Below are 20,233 nucleotides of genomic sequence, written 5' to 3' on the forward strand. Positions count from 1 at the left end.
AAAATCTCGCCTATCAACTGGAATTCGCCGAAATACTAACTTCGCCAATTCAAGCCTAATTCTACACCGGACCTCCAAAACCAATTCCGATCACGCTCCTAAGTCATAAATCACCCAACGAAACTAACCAAATCATAAAAATTCTTATCCGAGCTCATATACAAATAAGTCAACTCTAGGTCAAACCTTTCAAATTCAAAGCTTTCAACTAAGACTGTTCTTTCAAATTCATACCGATTTCAGTAAAAACCAGAACCAACGATCTACATCAGTCATAATACATCATTCGGGGCAAGTCATGCCCGAGAGCTGGCAATCAAAGTGCAAAAGCTCAAAATGACCGGTCGGGTCGTTACATACATATCCATCTACGATGTTGCCTTTACCTTCCTGATACGGATACCTAGAATCCTATAATTAACATAGGAATGCCACAAGTCTTGACCTCTTCCAATAAAACTCAGTTTCTAATCACATATACAACTTTAAGATACCCAATTGTTACATGTGGAATCTTGAACATATTAGAACCATTCTCGGGAGTCATTTACTCTATTTAAACTGCAATTAGCCTGATCAAATGAACAGAACCACCCGCGCCTCATTAGCACTCTGACACCGCAGGACATGACCTAATCCCAATACAACAAGCATCTTCCTGCTCTATGCACCGAGAATTCTTTACCAACAACAACTTAAGACGTCCTGTGATTCTCACACACCTACGAAGCACCATATAACCTTTGTCAAAGTTTTCCCTCACTCGAGCCATCCTCGACCTTAATCTCCGTAAGCCATAACTGACTAACCAACACGCCTCGAACTGGAACCAACATAGCACCTAACCGTGCAATCAACTTAATCAATAGCAAACTCCCCCACTTGGCTCGAAGCCATAGATTAAAACACACCCAATAACTCATAACGCATATACTCTATTGCTGCCATAATACCATAGTGAGATTAAACTCAATCCTTCATAAGCTTGGGGAAATACAAATCATCTAGAATTTTAACTCTTCTGCAAATCTCGCATTCGCTCACACAATAGTTAAGCCCACTCTCTAGGTGACCCAATTTAGATTTCCAACACATATTCTTCACTTGTAATTCAGATCTTCTAACAGACAACATAAAGATCACACAACTCCAGAACACTTTGCAGGAGATAACCCACCTGCTTCGCCTTAACTAACATTTATGTATACCTTCCACCATCATAAACTATACGCAGTCACTTAGTCTTCCTGAGTCTGAACTCATACCGCAACATGAAATTTTTTTACTTCACTCACAACTGGGAAACATGAAAAGATTTTTCACACGCCTATAACTCGGGGCTATACCTCGAATCAAGATGGAATTCAAGCACCTCATATGAATACATCTCGCAGTACTAACATACTCATCACATAGTTACTCAACCGTCACTTCCACTAATAGGGACAATACCAAACATATAAGTTCAAAACACTTGCTCACACAATCAGCACCTCGGTGCTCAAGCCATAGGCAAAGATCCGGCCTCAAATCCTCCAGACTGGCCCAACATCAACTCACAGAGATCACATCTCGCCCCACGATCAGGAAATCACAAACCATCAAGGCACATCTGATACTGAGCGCTCATGCGCGCATACGAACACGTGGAAGGAATTTTAAGAGTTTCTTTTCAAGCTGAATCAAGGACGCACGATAAGAATTCAAGAATGTGAAATTTTCCTAAAGGTTCTGCAGCCTCTCGAGGATAAATACAGACGTATCCGTACCGATCCGCGAGACTCTACTAAACCTGCTCATGACTCGTGAGACCTATGTAACCTAGGCTCTGATACCAACTTGTCACGATCCAAACCCCGATCCGGTGGTGATGGCGCCTCTCGTGAAGACAAGGCCAGCCAACCAACCCATTTCGCCTTATCAAAATAGTAAAATATTGATTCACAGTTTTAAGATAATTAAATAACCACAGTCTAAACAGAGATTTCTTCATTAAGTGCGGAATACAACCCAAACACAGCCCAAACCGGGGTGTCACAAGTCACGAGAATCTATAAGAGTGTAATTACAACTATAAGGTCTAAAAATAAACTGAACAGGAATAGTGAACAATAGAGAGAGAAGCGGTACTGTGAATGCTGACAGTCACCTCGCTAAACTCCTATAGCTCTGCCTCCAATCAGCCAAAACCCGTCAATACCTGCATCTGCACACGAGGTGCAGGGAGTAATGTGAGTACTCCAACCCAGTAAGTAATAAGAGTAAATAAAGACTGAGCAGTAGGAAACAATAAATCCACATTTACGTTAGGCTCAATAAACACAACAAGCTTTCAAATCATAATACGAGTCAATCTTCCCTTTTAAAATCCAGCTTTTAGAAAAAAATCATTTTGAAATACTTCCAGCAGTTTCAGTAGGGGTTCAACACCATTTAAAATAATAATAGAGATTTAAGCAACAATCGGCCCCTCGGGCAAAGCATAGTTCGTAAAATAGCCCCTCGGGCAAAACAGTAATCATAAGCGCTTCATAACTTGAAGATCTCAGTGGAAATAACCAATGCCAAATCCATGATTAATTTCTGAACATCTCATAAACCCCATTTTAAGTAAAAGTTATTTTAAAACATTTATTCAACTTTCCGACATAGGCTCAATATAAAGATGAGTGAAAGCAGTTAATAAATCAACATATTCGATAGAAACTCACTTTAAAGAGGAGTGAAATCAATAAGTTCATATACAGGCCTCTCAGGCCAACATCACTCATGTGCATGTATATATCTATCGCCCCTCGGGCTAACCTCTCTGTCACTCGTGACTCATCTCTTACCAATTAATACTCGCACTCAGCATTCACGCTCAATAGGTACCATATAATAACCGCTGCGGCGTGCAGCCCGATCTATATATCACTGCGGTGTGCAGCCCGATCCACATATATAGTCGACTGCGCTCACTAGGGGTGTGCAGACTCCGGAGGGGCTCCTACAGCCCAAGCGCTATATTGCTGTGGCGTGCAGCCCGATCCATATAAGTATCGCTGCGGCGTGCAACCCGATCCATATAAGTATCGCTGCAGCTTGCAGCCCGATCCATATATATATATATATATATATATATATATATTGCTGCGGCGTGCAGCCCGATCCATATACATACACACACAGACACACACACACACACACACATTTCTGCGGCGTGCAGCCCGATCCATAGATATATAATCCTCACAACTAGGCCCTCGGCCTCTCTCAGTCATTAACCTCATCATCAGACTCTTAGTCTATCTCAATCATCAATCTCACAATCAGACCCTCGGTCTATCTCAGTCATCATCTCACGATCACTCGGACAATCAGTAAAACAGGGAACTCAACCCAAAACAGTTTTCACATTTTTAAGAATATAGTGATAAAGCCAGATTCGAGTAATAAACAGGTAAAACATGACTGACGATATGCTTTCAAACAAGTAGAGTGAGGAAAGATAGTACAAATGCCCCTAAGGGTCTCAACAAGTCGGCACAAGGCCCCAAACATGGCATACAACCCAACATATAATAGTATCAAACAATTAACTATCAAGTGCGCATTAAAATAATCGTTCGGGATGGACTAGGTCACAATCCCCAGCGGTGCTCTACCCCACGCTGGTCATCTAGCGTGTAAGTCACCTCAAGGTAACACAGCGATGTGTAATCCGGGGTTCCAAACCCTCAGAACAGCATTTACAATCATTACTTACCTCAATCCGAGCAAAATCCTACTCTGAAATGTCATTGCCCCTTGAATCGGCCTCCAATCGACCCAAATCTAGTCACAGTTAATTCAATTCAGTCAATACTAGTTATAGGAATTGATTCCATATGAAAATACTAATTTTTCAACAAAATCCGAAATTTAACTCAAAATTTCCCGTGGGGCCCACGTCTCAAAACCGACGAAACTCACAAAATCCGACAACCCATTCAACCACGAGTCTAACCATATCAAAATTACTAATTTCCAATAACATTTCGACCCTCAAATCCTCAAATATATCCAAGAGGATTTTCAAACTTTTCCAACTTAAAATCACCAATTACATGTTAAAAATAACAAAGGATTCGAGTAATCTAACCAAAATTGAGTTAAGAACACTTACCCCGATGTTTTTCTTGAAAATCTCTCGAAAAATCGCCTCACCCGAGCTCCCTTGGTCCAAAAATGTTAAAAATGGCCGAAACCATGAAATAAAGCTTCTGCCCAGGTATTTACTCTTCGCGATCGTGGAAAATGCTTTGCGATCGCGAAGAACAACTTTTCTCAGCCCATAATTTGCCTTTCGCGATCGCGAAGAACAATTCCCAGCTCTTTCGAATAGCCTCCAGTATAATAGTCATAACTTTTTGCAAACACAACTCCAAATGACAAATGGTTTGATGTTCTGAAAACTAGACACAAAGCGATATAATTTCATATGTTGCTCATTTCCTGACTCCTTATACATTGCGAGATATAATCTTCCAAAGTCAGCCCTGTGTATTAGAGACCTTCCCGGACAGCCTATAGTGTAACCGCCATAACATTTCGTACACAACTTGAAATTCCAATTAATTTACATTTCTGGAAACTAGAGACAAAGGGCTACAACTTTTATTTTTGGATCATCTCCAAATTTCCTATAGATTGTGAGATATAAGCTTCCAAAGTGGGATCAACGCAACAGAATATTTGTTCTTCGCGATCGCGAAGCACTGCACGGATCGCGAAGCATTGACAATTTTTTCAGATTTTACTCATGCGAGCGCGTCCAATTTCCCGCGATCGCAGAGAACACTGTTGTAGCCAAAAGCCAGCAGCTAAAAATAGCTTAGAAATGGTCCGGAACCACCCCGAAACTCACCCGAGGCCCCCCGGGACCTCAACCAAACATGCCAACCAATCTTAAAATATCATTCAAACTTGTTCCAATCTTCGGAACGCTCAAAACAACATCAAAACACAAATTTTTCATCGGATTCAACCTTAAAATTTTCAAAAACTCTAAAAACACATTTTCGATCAAAAAGTCTACCAAACCTCGTCCGAATGATCTGAAACTTTGCACGCATATCCCAAATGACATAACGGAGCTACTGCAACTCTCGGAATTCCATTCCGACCCCTATATCAAAATCTTGCCTATCAACCGGAATTCGCCAAAATACTAACTTCGCCAATTCAAGCTTAATTCTACACCGGACCTCCAAAACCAATTCCGATCACGCTCCTAAGTCATAAATCACCCAACGAAGCTAACGAAATCATAAAAATTCTGATTCGAGCTCATATACAAATAAGTCAACTTTTGGTCAAACCTTTCAAATTCAAAGCTTTCAACTGAGACTATTCTTTCAAATTCATACTGATTTCCGTAAAAACCAGAACCAACGATCTACATCAGTCATAATACATCATATGGGGCAAGTCATGCCCGAGAGCTGGCGATCAAAGTGCAAAAGCTCAAAACGACCGATCGGGTCGTTACATACATATCCATCTACGATGTGCAAATGCCATATACACAAACAAAACAAAACTAGAAGTTGATATATTTATTTTATTTATACTAGTTACTTAGTTATATTCTCCCAAAGATTATCTAAATAGTTTAATTATATATTTTACTATATACTTGAGTGGTTTCAATATTAATAGGTACATCAAACTACTGTAAGATAAAAAATCATAAACATATAAATTAATCATATTTATTTCAAATTAGCATATGATAGCGCTCTAATACTTAATTGATTGCATTTTCTTCATTTTGTTCGAATAATAAATAATATAATTAACACATAGATAGGGCATGGAAAATTTTCAAACGAAAAGCCGAATCCAAGAAGTATTAAAGCTTAGGTTGTTCTTAACTAACCTAACTTGAAATTCTAACTCTTTAAAATATTGTCCAACTCTAACAAAGAAATATTAGCACTAAGTTATTTTGTATATAAACAAGAATTTCATACTTGTATAAAATACCCAAATTATTCTAAATCTTTTTCTTGATTTACTATTGAATACATACACGTATACTAGCCATTTTCACAAGAACATCTAACTAAAAAGAAAAAAAAGAAATAAGCTAATTAATCTAAAACGAACAAATTTTTAACAAGTCACTTATACATACTATATTGCAAAAATTATTGCTAATCTATCTACACTATATTGCAAATTATATAGCTAATTTATACATACTATATTGCTAAATTAGTGCAAAAAAATTACCCGGAAAAGGACTACCGAATCTGCTGCCAGACCACCACCGGAGGAGAGAAGAGCCACGGATTCCTGCGCCAGAAACGATTTAAACAACTTGAGAAAAAATAATTAGGGGGAGGAGGGGGGTCGGCTGGAGGAGGAAAATGGAGCGGGAGAGGGAGAGGGAGAGAGAAGGAAATCGTGTCAAGGTACCTATAAGGTTAGATTAGAGAAGAAAATCAAGAAATAGAGCGGGTGTGGCAGAAGTGAGGGGAGGAGAGGAGAGGAAAAAGACTAGAGAAAAAGAATAAGGGTGAGGGGCTATATTAAAAATAGATTTGCGAACGAATCGGTCACAATTTGAAATTTTGAAATAACGACTGATTCGGTCGCAAATACGTTGACCAGTCAGATCTCTTTTTTTATAGCAAATTCCGACCAAATCGGTCGAAACATTTATATTTTATTTATTTTTTGCGACTGATTCAGTCGAAAATCCCAAAAAAAATTTGCAGTATTTTTCATGTAATTGAGCGACTGAAAGAGTCGCAATTTGGAGCCAAAAATTTTAAAAAAAAATTAACATGTATTTTTAATGAAATTTCTGACCGAATCAGTTGGAAATTGCGGCTATATTAAATCGGTCGAAAATATTCAGTCAGTAAATAGCTATTTTTTAGTATTGAAATTTTTTTCAACTAAAATCCATAAGACCACATCAACATGGGCGGGTTCTACGTTGCTACAAGCGGTGTCATTCGATATCACTTTGCTGAAATTTTTTACAAAATTATAGGTGATTGGAAAAAAATAAGATAGGTGATATCTATCAAGATGACACCTCTTGACAAACAAAGGTGTTCCAGTCTGGTGGTTATGTCGGTTCCTTATGCGATATGGGTGGGTCTGGGTTCTATTCCGCAATCTATCAAGTTATATCTTGTACTTAGTTATGACTTGATAATCTAATTCTGTACTCTCCTGTCTGAGTTCCAACCTTGAACGGCTACGTACGATTCTCATTAGATTCTTTTTTACCCCTGAAAAATTTAAGTATATTTTTTAATTGGGATTAGTATTAATTATTTGCGGTTTCGAGTTTGATATATAAATATTTACTTTTGAATGTCACAATTGAGATTTAAACATATGATCTATAGTAACTTTTGAACCCCTTTCCTATTTTACTAAAAATTTCCTTATGTCAAGGGTATTCAATTGTTTATATATAACAAAAAATATTTATTTTTATTCAAATTATGCAATATAATATTTCTAACTAAGGGAATTCAGTTGAACTCCTTTCTCTACTTAGTTCCATCTTTTTGTCTCATTATAGTAACTTGTTTTGCTAATTTATTTCTTAAAATATCGATACGGCTGTATATGCCCCGCATATCAAAAAAATTTACATTTAAGTTATGTATATTAACAATATAAATATGTAAAATTAAATTTGTTATAGAAATTTTATATGTAATTACCTTATAATTGTCACAACTATATTCTAAAACTGTAAGCCAAACAAAAAATAGTGCATTTTGATTAAAGGAATGTATGTTGCTTATTGTAATTCATGTACTGAATAATACTATTTTTTGTATTTACCTTGTGGAGGAACCAAACAATTCTGCTTTCCGTTAGAGTGGCAAAAATACAAAAAGATGATGATGGTCACGCCGATAGCAACATTTACAGAAACCAGAAAATTGCTTCTAACTTGAACAATGCAATTTTTGGGTTATATTTGTAAAAAGAGGCGCAGAAGATGAAGAAAAGGGTGTTGGAGAAGGAACTATGTGTCATATTCCCTATTTCAGGTACTCAATTGCTAGTGTTTTGGTACTTTTGTTATCTGGGTATCTTTGAGAATGCACTTGTTTTTCACCCTGTAGGGTTGTGAGTTGGAATTTCTGTTGCTACTTTGCTTTTCTGTTTAATTTTTGTTACAATTTCTCTGTTCTATGACTAATGAGTAGTGGTGGATGTAGGCTTTAGGATACGGGTTCGGCATAACACATTAGATTTGGTCCAAACTCCTTTATATTTTTTAAGAAATCCACTAAATATGTGTAAAAATTATATACATAAACTGGCACTTGATGTTGCTATCCTAGAATTAAGAACCATAAAGTTCAAACCCTGAATTAGCCTCCGGATGTGAGTGTATCATGGAGCTTTTATTATCTGGGAATCATTGTAAAATTGCTCTTTTTTTTAGCCGGTGGACTATAGTTGTTGCAATCTATTGTTCTGTTATGGGGAACTAGGAATCTTGAGATGATTATTAGATGGTGTTGGTGATAGCTGGAATAAGTTTAGTTTACTGAGCATTCTTCTTGATTTTAGTTAACTCTTTAAAGCAAGAATCTTTTAATATCTCTTGTTCGGTGTTGTGATCTTCGTAAGAAAATGCTGCTAATATTGTATAAATGATTATCTGTGTTTCAACATTATATGAAATACAATGGATCAAGGGAGAACAAGAAAAGATCACAGTGGGAATGTGATTGATTTACAGCTTGTATATGTTGGAAGTTTTCTTTTATTAGTTGCTTGATTTATTTAGCGTTAGTAAGAAGTTCAGACTTCAGAGGGTATTTTAGGACCACCATCCCCAACAAACATGCCCACACTTCACAAAGAGAACGCAGTAGTATGAATTAGTTTGTCGCTTAAATACGTATCTGAATCAACTCTCGTGCTACAAACTTAAAACCCATGACTAGAATTTCAAATCTTTAATCAGATGTGAGATATTATTCACAAGGCCTTTAACCAGTGGTGCCTATGGCGGAGGCAGGATCTCCACGAAGGGGGTTCAAAAAAAAAAAAATTGTTGCTAGTGGGAATTAAACCTACGACCTTAGGAAGGTTTTGAACCCCCTTGACCACTAAGCTACACTTTTGGGTTATGTTAAGGGGGTTCAAAACTTAATATATAGAGATAAAAAATAGATTTTGCCTTATATATACAGTGTAATTTTTCAGTGAAGGGGGTTCGGGTAACCCCCTTGCGCTCCCCTAAATCTGCCCCTGCCTTTAACACAAACCACAGAGTGTGTAAGCACTTAGAGAGCTATGCTTGGACTGTATGCACTTTTATGAGTTTTTGAGATTCTTGGATTGAAGATCAAATGCTATGGCCAAGTGGATAGTTTTCCAATATTAAATAGCACATTATTTTGGACCATGAGTTCCATGAAGCTATAAGTGGTTTCCATTTGATGCAGGTGAAAACTAAAGCCTTTACCCCTCTGAAGAAAAGTTTTTATCCTTCTATCATTTGTGATTTATCTACTTTCTGCTTTCTAACAATTCATCTACCTCTCTAAGGAATTGCTTGGATGGAATCTATTTTACTCATATTTCTTTGGGTTTTTTCCTCTTCCTCTTGACTTGAGAATGTTTGAGTCAAATCTTACTGATGACAAATGGCCCGATTACTCGTTTCTGCATTTGAGTGTCTTGCGTGGTGCAATGCACAGATTGAACAGTGAGTCTTATTCCGTAAACACATCATTAGGTGGTTTTCAGCATACACATGCTTATTAGATGGTAAACACTTACCTGCACTGGGTTTTAACACCAAAGTGATTCAACTTTTCATGTTTAAGTGGCTTAATGAAGTGAAAATATGCATTAGTTCACCATATTAGTGTATGTTCAAATACATGTCATGCATCCATTGGTTTGGTGTAAAAACCCGGTATGTCTAAGTTTTTACCCTTATCAGACTGTCCTTGCTCCTGTTCGAATCTTGTTTACCTTCTGGTTTTAAGAGCATACAGTTTTTTGTTGTGAGCCTGAAGGTTCCTTTAATCTTAACCTTCTTCCTGATTATTTTACAAATCATTATTTTAAGTTTTGAAAACCCTTTCCATATAGAACCTTACATACTAATGCTGAATACATTTGTACTATACGTTTATTTGGATGTGTTCACTTGTATTGGAATATCAGACCTTGTCACTGAACTGTTAATTAGGTTGTTAATTTTGAGCAATTGTTGCTCATAAAAGTTCCAGAATAGCAAAGCCAGTTGTGCTACATCCCCAATTTCTTCTGTTTGCCATGGGAAAATCTGTTAAGCTGCAGAATATCTAGGCGAAATCGTTTTCCAGAATATATTTAGATGTTATTAGTGGATCTTTGAATTAGTAGTTCTTGTGAAAAGATAAAAGTGAGAAAAGACTATTTTCGAGTTGGTGGTTAACAACATCCAAGGGAGCTCTTTATATAGGAGTTTTGAGCTATAAAAAATAAGAAAGCTCCCGAATTCTGGGAATCCTGGATTATAATCAAGAATATTCTACAGAGTCGCTCGAATTGTGTCACCAAAATGGTGAGCAATCATCAGAAAGAAAAACTGTGTAGGAAGTAGGAACTCTTTCCCCTGGAAAGTTCATGGTAATTGAAGCTATGGAAGAATTCTTATTGTAGCACTGATGGAAAAATCTATTCAGTCACCGGAGAAGGAACAGTAATGCGAAGCTTTTTGAAATTATTGGTGTAACATGAATTGATATATTAAAAAAAAATTCAAAGAAATTGCTAGAATACTGATCGAATTGGTACTCAAAAATTGGCAAAAGAATGCTGGAAAAGTGGGTTGGAGAATAGCAGGAACACTGACTAAATAGGGGTAGTTCCACTGGGAGGGTTACTGGAATAAGCATGGTGCTGTTAGAATGATCACCAAAAAAAGATGTGTGGCTGGAGTGGTTGACGAAAAGAATGGTTACCATGTTGGACAGAATTCAATAGGGAGCGGCTGAAGCAATAGCGAGATAGAGGCACGGTGCCACTGAAACTATTACTGGGAAGAGGAGCAGTCTGCTGAAAAAGTCACCAAAAGAGGAGTGATGCCGCCAAAATGATCACCAGAAGAGACACCAATAAGAAGATAATAAAAAACAAAAAGGATTTTGGCAGAGCAAGCGGCATTAGGCCACAGGCTTATGTGAAGAATTTACTGACGTCTTTAGCAATTACCAAGAGCGTTGAAATGCAATGTACAAAATTAAAAGAGGAAATGAATTGGTTTCTTTAACATCTACCAAGACCACTGAGGCTTTAATACCATATAAAAAGATGAAAGAGAGAATAATGCTTGTTGAATTGGTGGTTAACAACATGCAAGAGTGTTCATAGTAGAAGAGTTTTGAGTAACTTGAAATAAGTAAAGTTCATTAATTCAGGAGATTCTTAAATAATTTTTAGTGATTCTCTTGACTTCCAAGTTACTATAGAATCAAGGGTTGTTTACTGCTTTACAGCTGTCATAGTCCAAGTTGCATATCAAATGCAGGAACTGTCAAGCTTGTTGAAGAAACAAGAAGCTCCAAACTAAGCTCCATAACTGATCACACAACTAGCGTCAAGCTAAGCTCCAATGTTATAAAAATATTCCTGGTTGCAGAAATCAATAGGTGGAATTCCAGATACTGGTAAGCAACTTTAAGGCACTAGAGTTTTCAACATTAGACATGCAAATATTCCGTTGGTTGTGATATGACTGTAATGCCAATATTGTAAGTATATCGTATGAATCCCATTCCATACTAGTATATAATGTGTTTCATTATCCTTTTGTAATCATGCAGCTTCTTAAAGTGGGCCAGTATTTTGTATAATGTTCTTAGTAACTGAAATGTCTGTTAATTGTCTACCATTTTAATTTCCATGTCTTTTTAGTACCCCCAAAACTCTTCCTAAATCAAACAGTATCCACTGCTTTTCCAAATGATATGCTTATCAAGATTCTTGTCATTCAAGGTATCCCATTTCTGATTTATAAAATTGTGTTACTTTTTACATTTTGGTGGAAGCATCCTTAAGCTGGTGGATTTTGATTACCACCAGTCCACCTCCATATATGATCAACATAATATACCATGGATTCAGTAACAAGGAAAGACCAATCTGGCTAATAAGTTAGTTAATGATGGCTGATAGACTGTTGATCGTCCGAATGTTTGTTATGGTACTACAGTCAAGGAAATTAATGGTGGAAAAGTGATAGTTTTGTATTGACAGGTAGATAGAATTTGCTATTCCTCACCAATGGAAAATCAGATGGTGTTATAAACTGAATAATGACAGTGCATTGTGAAGAAGCAATAGTGAGAGGAGATGACAAAGCTTTGACTTTGGAATAAGTGAACTTCAAAGAAAGAAGACGGATTTTCTTAGATGGCCTTAAGGGACAATAAAACATATACTTGTTTACTGTTGACTCAGAGGTGAAAAGCGCCAATATCTGTTTGGGCCTCAATCGTAAAGCACAATTTAAGAGTGTTTTTAAAGGAGAAAGGCACAAATGAAGAAAAGATAAAAGTGTGTATATATATATATATATAATGCAAGGAAAAGTAACTACAAACACAAGCGACAGTAATCTGGGACATTGTTTTTCAAAGAAAGTACCATTAATTGAAATATATGAAGTAAAATCATGTCAGTCAAGATCAAGAACTATTTTAATAAAAGTATATGCAAAGGTGCATGTTTAAACTTTAAATTTTTAATCCAGATTTAGTTACTAGTTTTTTTTTCTTTCTAAATTCTAGTTTCCTATTTCTAGTCACTGACATATTCATTCATAACATTTTTATTAACAATGAATATCTCACTTTGCTAACCATACATATTATTTATGTTACCCTCTTTAAGACAGAGCTCCTGGGAAATGAGTCTCATTCCTTACTGTCTTGGTGTTTCCTGCCTGGATGCACCTGATTTGAGGACTTGAACTGTGCTTCAAGCAAGCAGTTAACAACACTGCACTTGCTAATCCTTATATTTTAGTCATGGGTTTTTATTCTTGTTCACTGATAAGCAAGCTCGTTTGCCACTGCGATATCTTTTATTCTAATTTTATGCTTTCAAATGTCTAAAGGCTAATGTCATTATAGTTCCAATTTGAGGCACTGAAAACAACGTCAAACAACACATTAGCTACCAACTTAGTTATCAAGGGTTAGACAACAATTTTATCTTTATTTTTACTGACAGCATTTGAGAGCTATAAATAACATGCTGGAATGTTTTAGTTATATTTTATCTTTGGTTGGTATGGTTGTTTTAGATCTTCTAGTTTGCCACATGATTTGCTGCCAATTTCTATTGTAAAAGGATAGATATGCTTATTTTGGCTCCATCTACTCCTAAATACTTGATTTTCCTTTCCTATTTATAGTCCTATCTTCTGCTCCCTCTTTCGGTCATCTTTTTAAAGCAAGAGCTCATTGTTATACCTATCTTTTATACTCTGTCACAACAGTCTCAAACATATATTCCTTCCGACTTTCCAGGAGCACTTTAGAATTATAGATTTCTCTCTTTTTCTTTTTTGGTTCATGTTCAACCTTAATGAATTCAATTTCTAAGTCAAATCTTTATTTATTAGGGCCCTGTTTGGTTTGGACAGCTATACCTGATTTGCTAATTAAACTATTTTCTTTAATCTTGAATCAGGCTATTGTAAAAAAATCAGTTTTTTGGAGATAACTAGGAGTGCTAACTATTACGTCAATAAAACTGATTATTTTTAATCTTACTAAATAATCATAAACATTTTGATAATTCAGTCCTTTCCTATTTGCCCTGGTGATGGATGCCATAACGCATCATATTCAAGGGGAGGTGCCATGGTGCATGCTATTTGCTGATGACATAGTCCTAATTGACGAGACACAACGCGGCGTCAACGAGAGGCTAGAGGTTTGGAGACATGCCCTTGAGTCTAAAGATTTCAGGTTGAGCAGGACGAAGACGGAACACCTCGAGTGCAAATTTGGGGCTGAGCCGACGGAAGCAGGAGTGGAAGTGAGGCTTGACTCTCAAGTCATCCCTAAGAGGGGTAGTTTCAAGTACCTTGGGTCAGTTATTCAGGGGATCGGGGAGATCGACGAGGATGTCACACACCGTATAGGGGTGGGGTGGATGAAGTGGAGGTTAGCGACGGGAGTCCTGTGTGACAAGAAAGTGCCACCGTCACTAAAAGGTAAGTTTTATAGAGCAGTGGTTAGGCCTGCCATGTTGTATGGGACCGAGTGTTGGCCGGTTAAGAACTCACACATCCAGAAGATGAAAGTAGCAGAGATGAGGATGTTGAGGTGGATGTGCGGGCATACAAGGATAGATAAGATTAGGAATGGAGATATTCGAGAGAAGGTAGGCGTGGCCCCCATGGAGGACAAGATGCGGGAAGCAAGACTCAGATGGTTCGGGCACATTCAGAGGAGGAGCACTGATGCACCGGTGAGAAGGTGTGAGCGACTGGCTGTGGTGGGCACGAGGAGAGGTAGAGGGAGACCTAAGAAGTATTGGGGAGAGGTGATCGGGCAGGACATGACGCGTCTTAGGATTACTGAGGACATGGCCCTTGACAGGGAATTGTGGAGGTCGAGCATTAAAGTTGTAGGTTAGGGGGAAGTTGTGGATATTTCTACAGCGCACTAGAGTGAGACTAGCCAGTTAGGAGTTAATCTTAGGAGGCTACTGATCGGCTACTGATGCAGAGATTTATCTGTTGGATATTAGTATACCTCCCATCCTTTTCGTATTTCCTATATTTCTTATATTGATGTTATTCTGTTATTTTATGTTATGTTATGTATTTTATGTTATTTTAGTGTGAGTCTATTGATAGTACTAATATATCGTCTCTTGTTGCTGTCTTGAGCCGAGGGTCTCCTGGAAACAGCCTCCCTGCCCCTCAGGGTAGGGGTAAGGTCTGCGTACATATTACCCTCCCCAGACCCCACTTGTGGGATTATACTGAGTTGTTGTTGTTGTTGTTTACTGCTTAAGTTGAGAAGGCCCTGCAGTGGCCCAACAAAAAAGTATGGTTTTAGTTGGATCCATTTGTCATGGAATAAGTGATTTTACATTCACTACCATGCTAGTTAATGCATAAATGAAGGATTTGATTTGTAGTTCTATTTAATGAGATTTCCGCTATACTCATGGAAAAATATCCTTATTGCTTTTTGTTCCGCCAATGCTTCTCTTTGGCTTTTTTGTTTGGAAGACTTAAGGATCTTTGGTTCATGGAATACTTAATGTTTGTATATGTAGGAGGCCAAGACAGTAGTTGCAAGATGGCTAAGTGCCGGAGGGGCCAAGTAATTATAGAACAGTAGGACATTTCTGTACGGGGAAGACCAAGGGCCTAAAATTTTTTGTAGTCAAAAGAACCTATCTTAAAAGTCTGTATTAGGCGTCTCTGGTTTGACTTGTGTTACAAGTAGCAAGGATGGTGCTGGGTATAGACTATTGATGGGATTCAAGAGAGCACCTACCTTGTTGCGGTCTTGCCAAGGCAAGGAATCACAGGTGAACTGCCGCAATATAGTTAAAGGTATAAAGTCGAATCTTGTTAGTTCAGCTTTTGATGCAGTTAATCCTTGCATTGATCTGTTCAAATGTTAGGTGGCTGTATTTTAGATTTTGATGGTCTAGGCAACTGCTAGGGGTTTCCTTCTACCACCCAAGAGGCCTTTGTGTTTCCAATAGATCAAGAAAGAGTCAGTCTTGATGCAGCTTACCACTTGTTTGATGTGAATCTAGTTAGGTGAATGCAATAACTTTCCCAACATCTGTTAATGAGCAAAATGGCCATATTTGTATCCTTTGGTGTCACAGCTTGTCTTTACTTGCCATACAAAGTGTTCGGAGTCCTATTACTTAATCGCACTTTGCTCCCTTTCTTTCTGTAGTTGAGGAAATCTTAGACTCCTTTGGACTTTTTTGTTAACTTACTTTTCTTGTTTATTTATTTTGTAAAGAAAGAAATAAAAAGAACTCTAAGAGAAACTAATTCATATATCTCATAATTAAACTTTGCAAGCTATGCAGATCTTACTTTCTTTTATTGGACCTTACCTTTAAAATTATCACTCAACAGTTTTTTAAGTATTTTGTCGACCTTATCAGGACTAAGAACATTTTCATTTCCTGTTATTTATTTTCACAAAAATGGGGAGAATATGTGTCATTAATTTCTTTTGTGTTAGATATGCATTTATTAAAGGTTTTTGGCAGATCGTATCCAGACTATATTTTTCAGCTAATTGAACAGTAGTGCTTTGGCTACACTTTAGCAAATTGCTTTAGAAGGCAATCCAGACTATTTTAACCATACGTAGATTACGTCTCCAGTCCAGATATCGCAAGGATCGGGTCTATGCTAATGACTATTCTACATTCCACTTAAATGCATTTGTTTGCCCTAATCATCATTTTGTTTCAGCGCCTCCATTTCTCCTTCATTTGCACCTCTCTCTCTCTCTCTCTCTCTCTCTCTCTCTCTCTCTCTCTCTCTCTCTCTCGGGGGTGTGCACACACACACCCCTCTCCTGTGTATTGCCTTCTTTTACATCCTTTTCTGCATTCACTCCTTCGTAAAGTCCTATCGTTAAATCCTAGGTTGGCAATCACAGGACAACTTCTACACTGTTTTTTCCTGATCTAGAAAAGGAAAATCATTGCAGGCAATCATTTTTGTTATCTCTGTCTTTTACTTTTTTACCAATCTCAGGAAGAGTCTGCCATGATTTTTTGGAGAACTTGAAGCGTTTCTCTCAGATTTTACTTCCATTTCTGTTAGAGAAACAAAAGGAAACTTCAGTATTTTTGAAGTCCTACTTCTATATCCGTTTATCCTTCAGTTCAGGATTGATGGCTAAAAGAAGTAGAAATGGTTTTATACTTGCCCCTCTGTCTTTTATTTCTCCAATTATTGTTACTCTTTCTTTTACATCTGCTTTTATAGACTGATAATTTGACTCGCACAAAATTGTTGCTTGGGCTACTGTTTAAGTAATTATTTTTATGCGAAGCCTAGTGGTATAAACTTTTTCCTGAACTTGTTATGCCGTTGTTGCTAATGAGCTGTTGTTCAGAATACACAAATCTGATATTGGTTTGTTTTTTATTAGTTTGTATAATTACAACTGTAAATTACATCACAAAAGTCATTGGTTGGTGATGAATCAAGTGTAATCAACCCAATGGTTGAAAGGTGAAGCAATGTCCAATTAACTGTTTGCTCTCTTCTCCTAAGGGCTTTTGCTATTTAAATAATTCCTTTTCCCATGCACCATTCCCTTGTACTTTATTTGGATTTGGTGGTTGAGAAGAACCAGTGCCTTCACATCCTGGCTCTCCTCAAAAGCAATAACTAAGTGCAATAATTCTAGTTATAACTCTATTTTTGATTCTTCTGGTGCTCTTAGCAGTCAACACTTCCTGCTTTGGAAATTATAACTCTTATTAGATTCACCAGACAATCAAAAATGCTTATTGTCGGAATGGTAAATTGTGTCACGACAGGATTTGGTAAAAAAGGAACTGATGAGGAACTTCCAAGTCAGTCTCGCTCAACGGAACACCCACGCACATGTCAAAAAAGAAAAAGTAAAAAAGTAGCTGCTGCACTTGATTCAGCTGTTCTGCTACGACGTTCTGCTCGCCTCCGCGGACTGTCAAATAAAAGGAATGGCAAATCAGATGGAAAGTTAAACTCGGTTGACTTTGACTGCTACCTGGAGTAAGTTTGTGGGTTCTGTGTGCTAAATTATGCAAATATATTTATGTTTGCCAGTTTCTGTTTTGAGCATAACTTCTCGGGATTATGTAGGAACATATGGAGGGAACTACCAGAGGATAAGAAAAGTTCATTTACATACCTTGAGTCCATGTGGTTTTATTTATACACAACCAAACTATTCAAGGCTAAGGTGTTGAGGTGGATTAAGGGGCTAGACATATTCTCGAAAAAATATGTTTTTGTTCCCATCGTTCTCTGGTATGTGTTTCTGATTTGTTATCTGGTTATGCCAAAGTTACATATAATTTTTTTTGTTGTGCTTTGTATACTGAGATGTTATTTATCAGGGATCATTGGTGTCTTTTGATCTTTTGCAATCTCGGCGGAAGTTTAGAGTCGGAATCCAAAACTCCCTGTATGTTGTTACTGGATTCACTGCATATGGCAGGACCCTCGCCATATGAATCTGAGATAAGAAAGTATTTTCCTCGATGAACATACTACCTTATGATTTTTGTTTTTCTAGTTAATTGACTTGTATGCTTTGTTTTGTTTGATTTGTAGATTTGTTTTGGACATTTTCAAAAATGAAGAGAGGCCAGAGAGCCAGCAGCTGATTAAGAAAATCAAGTTATTGATTCCTAAGGTCACAATACTTTTCACTGATGTTTCTGATGTTACTTACTAATGGTTTCTCATTTAACATGACTTGAAAATTTTCAGGTGCCGCAGCAGACAAATGGTACGGACTGCGGTAAATTTGCTTTGTACTTCATTAGCCTTTTCCTAGAGAGCGCTCCGGAAAACTTTAGCATTTCTGAAGGCTACCCTTACTTTGTGAGTCCTTTGGCAAACTATATCTATCATTTTATTATCAAGAAATCCTCTAATCCTCATAGTTCTTTCTGCTTTGTAGATGAAGAGAGACTGGTTTACTCCTGACCAGTTAGAAAGCTTTTGGCTGGAATTGCCAACTCTGACCAAGGATTCTTCTGAGGACATGAAGAACACAGCAGTCTCTGGTGAAAGCGTCTCAGGTTCTGAGGATGCTATTATATATCTGGTATAGACATTGTGGGTAAGAAGTAAAATAGAGAGATATATTGATACTATTGGAAGGACAAGTAACTATGGATCATTGGGATATTTAAGTTTGTCTATTTTATTCTATATTCGCTCTTTTTTTTTTTTTTTTTTTTTTTTTTTTTTTTTTTTCCGGTCAAGGGAAAAAAGGTCAAAATGAGGACTTCTACAGTTTTTGCACTAGAAACAGAAAACAATTTCTATTAGTCTTGCTCAACTTTGTTAGACCTTATAGCTGAATGCAAATTGAAGTGTGTGTATCTCTGTGTTCAGGGAATTGCTAGTGTGTTGTGTTTTGCTAACCTGCAGGCATGACTGTAGTAAGCTAGAAATGCGTTCATCTTTCTTCTTCTTTAATACTCATGTCTACACCTTTAAAACATATTAAAGAAGGGATTCTAAGTAATTTTCTGCTCATTCTCTTCTTCTTTCCAGCTTTGTTTCATTCTCCTTCCAGCTTTCATTCTCTTCACCTTGTTATTTCCTTCTATTCATTCATCTTTTGATCAGAGCGTTTAGAAGCTGAGAAGTTCCTCTTCTTTTTTGGATACATTGGCTTTGATGTCCTCTCTTTCATTCTTGGTGCTTTTCATTCCCTTCTTAATCTCAAGCAGTTTAACTCATACATAGGTCAGTTTTGCTTTCTTGCACAGCGTGCTCCATCTTATAGCATATTTGGCCGTGCTTTTAAAATCAGCTTATATTGAAAAGTTCTTTTCTTAGAAGTATATATTTAACAAAGTTTTTCTGGTGAGAAGCAGTTTGTGTTTGGCTAATCAATTTGAAAAGCACTTTTGAGCAACAATTAGTGTTTGGACAAATTTTTAAAAAGTGCTTCTAAGTATATTTTTCTCAAAGTACTTTTCAAAAAATTGCTTTTGGGGAGAAGTTACGTTTTTCTACTTCTCAAGAACTGCTTCTACTTTTACACAAAAGCACTTTTTTCAATCTAAAAGCTTGGCCGGATGCTTTAACTTGAAATAAAAAAAACCCTATTTAAAACACGGAAGAGCTCTAGGAATGATTGTTAAACTTTGATATCTATAAGTTCAAAATCAAGAAATTATTTCCGGAGTTTGAATGACGTGAAGCAGTAACTCTCAATTATCTAAGTATAATAGGAATTCAAAAGCCATAAAATCGTTCCTGGATTTTTTTTTTTTGGATTTGCACTAGTAAAGGTTCAAAAACTAATAATTATTTCTGGAGTTTGAAATTCTGTATATATGTGAACCTCAGCACTGTATGCTAGAGCTTGGAGCTTTTAAGAGTGAAACTGATGCTGGAATTTCAAACTGGTAACGTAAAATTTCAGTTGGACATGCATAATAAGTCCAAGAGAATCACAAGATGACACGCATC

General features: G+C 37.1%; 1 protein-coding gene across 3 annotated transcripts; it reads left to right on the plus strand.

Moving 5' to 3' along the window:
- Positions 1-7,736: 7,736 nt before the first annotated feature.
- On the plus strand, positions 7,737-19,131 carry LOC109244544 (probable ubiquitin-like-specific protease 2B). 3 transcript variants are annotated; one of them, XM_019411652.1, is made up of 9 exons: positions 7,737-8,051; positions 11,543-11,681; positions 15,316-15,598; positions 17,572-17,788; positions 17,879-18,046; positions 18,136-18,267; positions 18,353-18,434; positions 18,512-18,625; positions 18,705-19,131. In XM_019411652.1, exons 3-9 carry the CDS (start codon positions 15,517-15,519, stop codon positions 18,855-18,857), a joined length of 948 nt encoding a protein of 315 aa, XP_019267197.1. In that variant the 5' UTR covers positions 7,737-8,051; positions 11,543-11,681; positions 15,316-15,516; the 3' UTR covers positions 18,858-19,131. The 3 variants fall into 3 exon arrangements, with proteins under 3 accessions (XP_019267197.1, XP_019267198.1, XP_019267199.1); XM_019411653.1 differs by lacking the exon at positions 11,543-11,681; XM_019411654.1 differs by lacking the exons at positions 11,543-11,681; positions 15,316-15,598 and having other exon boundaries at positions 7,740-8,051.
- The last annotated feature ends 1,102 nt before the right edge of the window (positions 19,132-20,233 follow it).

This window comes from Nicotiana attenuata, unplaced genomic scaffold (assembly GCF_001879085.1).
Source record: "Nicotiana attenuata strain UT unplaced genomic scaffold, NIATTr2, whole genome shotgun sequence".
In the NCBI taxonomy this organism is placed as follows: Eukaryota; Viridiplantae; Streptophyta; class Magnoliopsida; order Solanales; family Solanaceae; genus Nicotiana; species Nicotiana attenuata.

Bases quoted from the DNA above. Each gene is read 5' to 3' on its own strand.
- LOC109244544 (XM_019411652.1), top strand. From the start codon at position 15,517: ATGGGATTCAAGAGAGCACCTACCTTGTTGCGGTCTTGCCAAGGCAAG. The intron at 15,599-17,571 runs GTATAAAGTCGA...GTGTCACGACAG, and splicing joins CTGCCGCAATATAGTTAAAG to GATTTGGTAAAAAAGGAACT. The intron at 18,047-18,135 runs GTATGTGTTTCT...GTTATTTATCAG, and splicing joins TTTGTTCCCATCGTTCTCTG to GGATCATTGGTGTCTTTTGA.